The sequence below is a fragment of the Polyergus mexicanus genome, unplaced genomic scaffold, assembly GCF_030449975.1.
Source record: "Polyergus mexicanus isolate NDT 795.1 unplaced genomic scaffold, iyPolMexi1.0 SCAF_10, whole genome shotgun sequence".
Classification (NCBI taxonomy): domain Eukaryota; kingdom Metazoa; phylum Arthropoda; class Insecta; order Hymenoptera; family Formicidae; genus Polyergus; species Polyergus mexicanus.
The window spans coordinates 1,839,866-1,851,127 of record NW_027223330.1 but is presented as its reverse complement, the minus strand read 5'-3'; the positions used below and the strand labels follow the sequence as shown (position 1 = coordinate 1,851,127).

The 11,262-nt window shown below is 35.7% G+C and overlaps 1 protein-coding gene across 8 annotated transcripts in view; it reads right to left on the bottom strand.

The window, feature by feature from the left end:
* Window positions 1-4,897: 4,897 nt before the first annotated feature.
* Window positions 4,898-11,262, bottom strand: part of Endoa (SH3 domain containing GRB2 like, endophilin-A) — a 31,965-nt gene continuing 25,600 nt past the window's right edge. For all 8 annotated transcript variants that reach the window (XM_070302360.1, XM_070302359.1, XM_070302361.1 and 5 more), the window contains one exon: window positions 4,898-10,987. In XM_070302360.1, coding sequence (XP_070158461.1) covers window positions 10,868-10,987 — 120 coding nt within the window. In that variant the 3' untranslated portion in view covers window positions 4,898-10,867. The remainder of the gene's footprint in view (window positions 10,988-11,262) is intronic.

The following is an 11,262-nucleotide window of genomic DNA, read 5'->3' as shown; positions in this document are numbered from 1 at the left end:
CGCTATACGTTACGCGGCATCGCTAAAACGGGAGCCCGGTTTTGTAATCGTAAGGTTCTTATATGCCCAAGATATGGATTCATTATTAGCAAATGTTACATAATATTTCGTCTCATGCGTTTTTTTTTGTTGATATCGGCATAGAAGCAGACATCAATTTTATCGTGTCGTCAAGTCGGCGACCTCTTGTCACGTCCAGTAATGGAACTTGACTTGGAAAGATAACAGCTCGTTCTTTAGCAGGACGTTTACGCGTCTCGTCCTTTTACAGCGAACCGATCGATCGAATCGAGAAGTTTTGCGAGTATTCGTTGTGAACATTGAGCGACTCTAGAATAATGTTCGTTGGAGCTCATTCTATTGCGTCATTATATAGATAGAACGGGAAAGGAAATCGCGAATCGTGATATTTATGAATCTCCAAGCGGATTTTTGTTAATCTAGTCTCATGTTAAACGCCAATTGCTATCATTTTCTAGCGCAATTCGCGAAAAGCTATAAGTATACCATGCTCCCACATCTGTAAGGCAAAAATATGGATAAAGCTAAACGTGTCTTTCACATAACATGAAAATGATAGTTTAAATAAATGATTTACAGTTAATTCCTTGATTATTTTCTCTGGTAATAAAATCAATAATAGATTAAAAAAAAAAAAAAAAAAAACATTTTTAACGCTTTTGAATTTTTTGTCTGAATAAAATGTATTCATTACGCGAATTTAGATTCATTATCCTTCATGAATCCTTTATTGCTTTCTTGTTATTAAATCGAGGGCGATTGTAAAAATAAATCAATACCATATTAGAGATTTTTCATAATAAAATTATTATATAAATATGTAAAAAACGACAATTATTATTATCGAAAACTAATCATTAAATCGCAATTATTTTTAATTGATTTGTGATATTAATTTATTATATGGAATATTATATTTATTATACCCAATTTTTTTCGACTAAAAATTAACTTAACCCAAAATTAATTTAAAACAAAGAGTTTGAGTCATGTTACAAATAATATATCAGAGATAAACTCGGCGTACTATATTAACAATAATCTGCCGCAGTTTCTCCGAGAATTTCGTCGCAACGCCGATAATCGCTCCCGGCATCGAACAGCCAGTGTAGCTTAGGATCGATAGATAAACACTTATCGCGAGGACGATATACACAGTGCAATTATACTTCGTCGTGTAATCCATTTAGGCAAATCGATCGAGGTAAACTGAATGCGAACGAATAATATTAAAGGAAAAAAAAAAGGAACCCTCGCGCGCTTTTACGCCCCGTAGGCTGCAGCTGTAAGTATCGCCGTTCGTAGATTAATATATAATAAATTGCATAATTGAATATATTGTAGATGACAGCGTGTGTGAAAACCTACGAGTGTAATCCAAGGTTTCAATAAAAGATGTTGATCGCTAGAAGAGTCATGGGAAGGGGCAAGAATGGATGAGAAGGGGAGAGGGGGAGAGGCACGATTATCCTCAACCTCTGTCAGTGAGAGTCTGTAATGTTATGTAATGCAGATGTAATCTCGCTATGTAATATCATATTTCTTCAAATTTTTCTTTAGTTAAGAATTATACTCTCCTTAGTAAGAATAAAAAGAATTATAATAACAATATACCACTGGATATTAATGATAATAAGAGGAAAAAAATGGCGCAAATTAAAAAAACTTTATCTCTCTCAGTTTGGTTTATCTTAAAGCCATATAGTTTTATCAAAGTTTCATTTGCATGAAACTTTCACGCGACAATCGAAACTGTAACATATTATCGGAGCCAGCGACACGTCTTGGAGAAAACAAATCTTTTTCAATTACTGGAGAAACGACTGTTGTGCATCGTGCAAAAGATACACGGCGTAATCTTCGGTCGTCTCTTATATCCCGGCCCCGTGCAAAATCCTTGGGGAGCCCTCTCGCTTACGTGGTACGTAAGGACGCTCCAGTGAGCAAAAACCCTTAACTGATACAGCCCTGCTGCGGTCCCCGAACGATCGTCAGCAGAATTTCGGATCTCGACCACACATGGTACTTTTTTACCCATCGCTCTTCGAAAATATCACTGTCGCAAGCACAAAGAGCCTCAATGCACGATTGATAAAATTATATACCCGATCCGCAAATGTAACTTTGTTAGAATATTAGGCATTTATGGAAAGTGTCATATTGTTTTTTCGTAAAGGAAAATTATAGTCCATAACATCCTAAGATTATCTATTGATTTATTCGATATAAATATCGAAAGAGGATTCTAAAATAATATTTATTATCATTCGATTTTTTATCAGACATTTTTTTTTTTAATTTCTACATCTCAATTTTATTGTCTCTTTTCTTGATATTTATAATTTAAAAAAAAAAATTATTAAAAGTCCAAAGAATTATCATAATACAACTTTGAATTATATGATATTATATTCGATGACTCTTCAATCTCTTTGACATTATTTCGCGCGAATTATGGCACGAAAGTAAGAGAAATTTTTCTCCTAAAGAGAGAAGAGAGAAAAATATTACACTCTGAGTTTCTACACAAATTTAAAAAAAAATATCGGTACTGATAATATTGGATCATGGAAGAAGAGAGAGAATGTCAATAATGGATGCTCGTCGCAGAAACATCGTCTGCGTCTAATGTTCCGGCAAATTGGCTTCGCGAATGTAGCCTCGCGAGGAGGTCGCCTCCCGGGAGGAATCTGCAAATACGAGGAGCTGAACAGATTCTTTTCGTTGCGCCGATTTTTTTCTCCCGTAAGTACGTCACGTCTCGACGATACCGGGGATATCCGTCGGCGCGTCTCGTCGGAATCGGTTCCGTTTCGCGGAGAAGTTATTTCGTAACTAGCAAAATTTTTAAGGAAACGAGAGATGAGGATCTTTTTTGCGCGTATGTGAGCGTTCTCATGACTGCGCAAAAAATTGCTTGTGAAGAAAGAAAGCACGCGATCAAAAGGGGAGACCAGAAATAGAGCATCTTGAATTATAATAGCGGTAAGTTAAATTAGTTAGCGTGTTGAGAAATATAGCAAAATATCAATAAAACATTTAAAAATTCTATATACGCATCTTTCCATTCTTCTAATTTTATTATAGAGTTTGATTTTCTTTCTACATAATTTATTTAAATACGTTTTATCATACAAACTTAGGAATAGAGATCTGTATGTAAATCAATCCTCACGTTTTCGAAAAAATAAATACTGTCCAAAAAAGAAGGTAAATTAAAATTCGAGGGAAAAATCGCCGATAGTATCGCGAATCGATTGGTTTCACGGCACTCATATGCGCTTTCATCTCGCTCAAAGGTCGCGTATAACGAGCCGCGATTTAAATGCGCGCTCCAATCGTCCACAATGGAGATGTCGGGGCGGTGGGTATTTAAAGAAACATTTTAATTGCAGGAAGTAAGCCGCTTACGTGTCCCCTCTCTCGTACGTTAATAAAAACAGCCCCACCCGTCTATCTCAAGAAAGCGGCCGAGCCGTTCGGGTATTGTGTGCCCCACGGAATGTAATTCGACCTGTTCTCGTTTCACCCCCGGCCAAAAATTATGTCCACCATCCTCGCTCGCTTTAAGAAAAATGAAAGAAAAAAAAAAACCGACTAGATTGGAAGTTGCAATTCCACGCTATAGTCGAGGGTTGAAAAATCTTCTCAACTAAATATTTTCGCCAAGTGAGATTATATATGTGTATGAATCTTGGTATATATAAAATCTATTACAAATTGTAAAAATTGTTAAAAAAAAATTTATCGATTATGTCAGCGTATTGCTTTATAATGTGTTCTTCACATCTCTAAAAATTTTTTTCTATTTTTTTTTTAATATACAATCTCATTTCTTCGAGTCGAAAGAGCGCAATCTCAACGTCTCGGTCCCTCCGGATAAAATCGCGCTCGACCTCCCGAGGGACGTAGATTCAAGCTTCCTGGTAACCGCGGCGAGCCTGGCGACGGCTCGGCTGTGAAGAAGAAACGTATAAAGAAGCTGCGCCTCTGTAATTGGGCATCAAAAGACGATATTTCGCGTCCAGGATGACCGCTACACCGATGGGAGATGAGGAGGCATCGACCGTGACCCGGGCTCGCTCTCGCGGATTCCTACGATACCACGTGGCAAGAAGGGTGGCTCTTTACGATAGGGTAGATTTAACCCCCGGAATGATGATGGTATGCCTTGTTACCGCGGCCGTCGAGAAGAGAGTCGCTCTCCCCCGGGTAATATCGCATACAATTATGTCCACAGAAGGGAAGACACACATGCATTATGGATGCGGTGTACCCGTATCCTGCTGTGTGTACATCCCGTCCCTTTCCTCTCCCTCCCCCTTCCTCCTCCTCGGTAAATCATGTCACAGGGTTGGTTAACTCTGCAAATGATCTCAAGCGCTACGCGCGCCCACGTGATCTTTTTTTTTTCCTTGTTGAGATTTTTATCTCTTGTTTTTCCTCGCGCTCGCTGTCGATTACATCTCTACGTGTGTAACAATCGAAAGATATATATATATATATATGTATATGTTAAGATGTAAAATAGATTATTGTCTTAGTATTGTAAGTAATTAGGCACGACCAAAGAATAAGATTCCCGATTAATATCACGATTGCATTAGATGGAATTTTAGAATTCGTCAGTTTTACTACTTTTATTTATAAATAAAATTGAATAAGTAAGAATTATTAAAATTTGCTGCATTACATATGAATCGGCCGTTCTAAGTAAGCGATATCTGATACATAAAAAAGGATAGAAAAAAAAATATAAAAAATTTATTTAATTGATACATTCACATTTCATTCTTTAGCGAGATAAATACGGATTGAAAAGACGGAATTTATTCGAAGATATGGAATAAAACCCACGTTGTGACATAGAGCACACTTTATTTCTCAATTAGTATTATAATAATCATTTAGCATTGACCGAAATCGAATATATATATATATATATATATCATATATATTTCTCTTTAATCGACTTTAATATAATCGTAGTAGATTAATTCATTACCAATACAAGTGTAATTAATCGTAATGTATTGTCTGAAAGTATCACTGCGTTGCATCCACTGGTCGACCCCTTTGCACTCCGTCGAAACGGAAATTAATTAACGAAACCGGCTTGGGGCGGGCAGGAAGGGGGAAGAGGAGGGAGAGGCGCAAGGGATAGATGCATCGAAGGGGAAGAACGGGATACAGATCGTCAAGAAGACACCAAATACCGGCTCGACCGGGACAATCTCGTGTCTCTCGCGGTTTCCGGATTTTCTGGCGCTTACAAAATATAAGTGGGCCCGGCACATTCCGAGAAACATGAGATTCGTCGCGACAACCCATACGCGCATACGTACAGAAATAGAAACGTTCGTGTTCAGAGGAGGCTGCGAGGAAAGAAAGAAGAAGGGAAGGAGAGGAGAGAAAAAGCGAAAGGGAATTCTAAAAGGATAAGTGAGGAAAGAGGGTAAAGCTACTTTCTCCGTGACCAAGGATGCTCAGTGATTTGTTTTTTTTTTCCATTACGGGGATCGATAGATCCGGCATACGTCCGTTCGATCCCCAAGTAGTTAGATTACAATTAGAACGCGGTGAACTCGTCACGCTCGCCCGAGAAACACATAGTTTCATATTAAAATGTATTATTATTATGCGTTCATTATTCCGGGACTGAATGACTGATATTTAAACCTTAAATTATTAAATCAATGATTACAAAATATTTTGTGGTACAAATGTAGTAGTTCTTTTGGAGCTCTTCTCCCGTATCGTTCAATAAAATTGTCAAACGATTAAAAATATTAAATGATGAAAATTAACTTTTTTCGAAAATTTTTCGAAATTATCTCGAATTACAAAAGGTTAAAAATGTTGAGACAAAAAATGTAATAATAAATGATAAACACGCGTCTCCCTCGGGCAAAGACGCATGAGCCTACCACCGAACAATATTCAACATTTAACAATAGCCAACATTTATAGAATAAGATACCGATTTAATATTAATCATTAAGTTCATTCTCTCTCTCTTTCTCTCTCACGATCGCGCTAATCTCGCCGTCTTTATATATCTTCTCTTTTTCTCTTTTCCCAGCGCAGTGTTTCTCAAATTTTATTTTCTCACTATACCGATCGATGAGAACTCTCGATCAGGGGCGGATTTACATGGACATCGAGAACTACTTAAAACTCTTCGTCGCTTCTATTAAGCGATCCTCAAAAGTAATCTCATTCGAAGATATTTGTCGAATTTTTGAAATCGTACAAGGTGTCGCAGAGGTACCGCCACTCTCAACAATCTACTTGAAATATTTATATAGACTAGTTCATATCAATTAAAATTCTGTTTAAAAGGATCTACTTCATACTAAGCAAAATATATACGGTTTTGCTATTCCTAATTATTTTATTAAAATTATCTGTCTTTTTATATATTTATTAAAATTATATTAAATATTAATTTATATGCATGTGAAAATTGCTAGACTCTGTCTATCTCTCTCGCAAATTATTAATATTCTATTTTTAATATCTATGTTTTTTTTTGTAGTGGCAGTAGTTTTGGGACATCCTGTAGATTGTGTGATAGAGAATAAGAAGTTCGTCTCTTCAACATTTCCTTAATGATTACTTATCGGGAACCTGGAAATTCATCTTCGAAAAACTCCGAAGAGTCATCCGCCCCTGCTCTCGACGCAGGATAATTAGCATTTTATTGCTATCATTCTAATTGACAAAGCTTCGCCGGTCATCCACTATACAAATAGAAAACATAATCCCATCACGATCGAGTTGTAAGGAAGTCGATTCTGATTCTCGACTACTTGCACTGGAAACTTGATGAGCATTTTTGTGTTGCAGTTTTAAAAAATTTTTTTATATCAAATATTTATATATATAAATTTCAATTTTTTTTCATCAATATAAAATCTATTAAAAATTAACTTTCGGATTATAATATAAGTTCACAAGCTTAATTAAAATTAATTTCAAAAATCATTATCTGCGCTTTACGTTAATACATCATTAATAAGAGTTTATCTTACAATTAGTAATTCAATTGAATCATCTCGTACATATTCATTCGTATGCGAAAAAAGCATTTAAAAAAAATTCTTAGAAACTATCAATTGCGTATTGTGCGAGTAACCGAGAATAAAAATCATTCCTAACATTTACGTTCCGTTTAATGCAAGTATTTGGCTTCGGGCAAACGAAATCGCTGGAACGAAAGTGACGAAGAAGACTTCAACATTCGTCGCCTTGTATAAAGCGAGGATTAATATAAATTTCCGGTATATGTTACACTTTATGCGCGTTGATCAGCGGAAGTAATTATTAGACCGATTCGACATATAATGTCACCCGTTCACTTTCATTCCGCTTTCGCCCCTCCGTTCCCATTTCATCTTTACGATGTTTTGAGAAACACTGGTCCAATCCCTCCCTTCCCCGTTCCCACCGGCTAAACGTGATGTTAAACTCTTAATATTGCACAACATTGATAACACCTCGAGTTCCGAAAGGAGTTTCATTTTATCTTACAGCGAGATTATAGTTTAAATGAGATTCACGTATGAAGCTTTTTCTCCGCCTTCTACACGGCTTGTTTCTCCGCTTTTACTCGTCGTCTCCCTCGAGTAAAGACTTAACTAGCGACGGTGATAGTAGCGAGTGATGATAACATCGGTGGTATATTAATCGATATAGTAATCGTAAACGATTAATTATAAACAAACGTGTCTTCGTTACGGTGTGTCGCGCTTGAACAAAGAACATTCTCCGATTTGAGTGTATTTCTAGTACATCTAATATGCCATTTATATAAATACTCTTGTATTATATTCTTGTAAATATTTTATAATTCCAACGGAATGTAATTAAGAGATTATCGTTACTTCAAGCCATTCGTCTTCCCTCGTATCGCATACACACTCTACGCGAGAAACTTCTCTACAATTTAAAAAACTACAGTTTAAAAACTATTGAACTCTCTACAATCTATTTAGAAAATCTTTATATATCGTCGCTTTAAAAATAATTTAACGAACGACAAAAATTATCCGAATAAGCGTGAAAGCTAAAAGTTTTACTGGAAATCAGACTATCCTATATGTCTTCTCTGTATATTTATCTTATTAACATGTATGATTCCTATTAAATGAAACACTCAATTCGGAGAACGTCACAGAGTCACCCTTCCGGAATCTCCTTCGATTTTAGTAAAATTTCATCCTCTGAATTTAATGCACATAATCGAAAACAATTTTTTGCGCAAATTTGCGACGATTACAATCGATAATAATGAGAATAAGATAATAAAACGATAATCGTCGTGTTCGCCGTCGCCCTCCCTTATCGACATTATGCGTATGTGTAAGTAATATATTCTAGTGTCATTATACATTATGCTTAGCAGATATCGCTCGAAGATTTTATCTAAAATCCACGTGGCAACAAATAACCAAGTTCCTTAATTACTTTCATTATTCTGGCGGTTGAACTCTCATACAAAGTCAAAAAGCAGAAAGGAGATAACTGATATCAGGATGCTACGAATAATCGTGTCAAGTACACATACATAAAGTATACTTAATGTATAAAAACTTATTCTGAATGAAACGCGAAGTCTATTGTTTCTCATTCTCGATTTTCTCTTGCACTATTATATACCAGAGAGTAATAATACTAATAGTAATTATTGTATCGCTATTTTTCAAGCGTGAAATAAAAAATGAGAAATTAATATTTACATTCTAAAAAAGAAATTGAAAATTCCTTTAAAATAGGTATCACGTTAGCAAACGGAACTTGACGACGCAAAACATATGATAAGAATGTCGGAAAAGTTTCGGATGCGCTAAAAATTCAGAAAAAAAAAGGATACGAGACTTATAAATATTAATTAAAAATTATATTACCTGTTTTCCATGAAGAGAAACTAATTTTGCATGGTTCCAAAACCATGCTCATGTTTTTGTTATAACGTTGGAAATAATTGTTTATTAAACAAATATAATTAAATATTTCAATCACCAATATTTTCCTATAATCATTTTGCAATAATTGTGTAAAGCGAGTAAAAAAATCAGTAGTAATATAATCACGTGTGTGAATATGAAGGATAATTGACTTTTGACAGTGTTTCCGATAAATAGATTTTTCCATTAAATTTTGCTTCATTATCATCAGCATCGATCCGAAAGTTTCCCGACTATGAATAAATCATCAGAAACATTATCAAAAACAATCACGCATACAATGCCAGAAATTATTTACAATAATTACAGGTAAATTGATAATGACTCCGTGGAAGAGATTCGCCGCCATTTCGAGGTTCGCTTAAAGTAAATCCTAACTTCTAGCTAGTATATCGTCTAGCAAATTAAAAAAGAATGAAAAAGAATGGAGACAAGAGAAGACAAAGAAGGAACGGTGAACAGTCGAAGGAACGATGGATCGACTGAAGGAATGAAAACGAATCGCTATAACATTATCATTATACGAATACATTATACGAGTAACGAATTTGCTGCGCCGCGCGGACCAAACGCAAAATATATGCCGCGATTGAATGATCGAATTTTTGCGAGAGGAATGTCGTGCCTTTGATTGTATGATAAATGAGAATTATGACGAAATTTACACGATTTTAGGATTGCGTTACGCGAAAGAAAAGCAAGTAAGTGGAACGAAGTAAGATTGCTCCAGCCGTTCAATTAAGTAATGATTAGAAATGTAATAATTAAAAATGCAACAGTTAAAGAAAAATCACAGAGATTTTGAATAGTCCAAAGATCTTTTGACGTTTCCTTTTTACATGAAAAGCATAGCCATCTTTTTAAAATGAATCGACGTGTTGCTTAAGTTTTTTTAGCTCTAATTAGCACTTTATTTCCTTTCGAATTCTATTTATGATATAAATTGTGAGGGGAAAAACTTTAGAATTAACGTCAATGGAGCAATGCTAAGCTTGTAATCTTTATCCGTCCTAATGGAAAATTCAATTTACTGGAGTAATCTCACGTCATCCAAAGTTCATACATAATGTCCAGATAAAATAAATTTGCAATAGAAACGTATGCCGAGTCTGAGCTCATTATTGGAACGATAGAAAACTTTTGGGATGAAATTAATTAAATCCCAAAAGAAATTATAGGAAAAAATTGCGCCCCGCCATAATCGATTCAGCTATGCTCAATCTTGTTCTTTTGTGCACTTGAACTATGGTGAAAATATTCCGAAAACATATCAATGAGACGAAAGATAGATAATGTAGCAAAGAAGATGAGAGAAGAGAGCCGCCCTTGACAGTGAACTGCTATTGTAATGTTAAATAAATGTTTTATGTGTCTATTAAATGTTAATATATATAATGTGTGTATGTGTGTGTGTGTTTTAATATAGATTATCTGCCTGTGTGTGTTTTGTGTTATCTGTATATAGGTATAATACGTCTATAATGTATCTATGCACATATTTCCTGGTTCCGCATTCATGTGTTATGTGTGTATATGTCTGCACGCGCGAAGGTCCTTACGTCGATAAAATACACTATAACATTATATATGTACATTAACATGCGTAATAGAGGGGCTATTCTTGGGATTTGCGGAAAAGGGTCTCTCTGTATAAGGGGCGTGAGGAAAAAAGAGCTAGAGAAACTGTATCGCGTCTTGGACACAAGTTTGAAACCGCAACGTAAGTTAGACGAGATCGAGATAGATATAATAGATAAGTTTTTGTCGAGGGGTTGTCTAGGTTTTAGGCTAGCTGAAGAGCAGAGTAAACCTGTAGTGTGGTAGACGCTAGTGAACGAATATGCAGGATCTTTGGTTTCGAGATGCGCGGCGTCCTCTTAGGGTAATGGCACTACGACCTGCACGTAAGTCACGGGAAAGTAACCGGTGCGACCGTCCAAGCTGCCCTCGTACCAATTCTCGTCGATTTTCTGAGTCAAGGTGATCGTGTCGTTTTCCTGCAATGAAAAAAAACGAAAGAAAATGGAGAAAAGAGAAGACAAAGAATGAACGATGAACAAGACAACCAAGGAACGATAGATCGACTAATCGTAGATTGTTGACGCAAGCGTCGTTAATTATCCGTCTCCGAAGAAAAAGAATAAGAAAATCTAGGAAGGAAACCTAAAAAGACGTCCAAAGAACACGAGACAAAGAAAGAAAAAAAATTTAGAATAATCGAAATGCGAACTCGTATGTATTTACGAAATCAACTTGAAATAGATAAAATTAT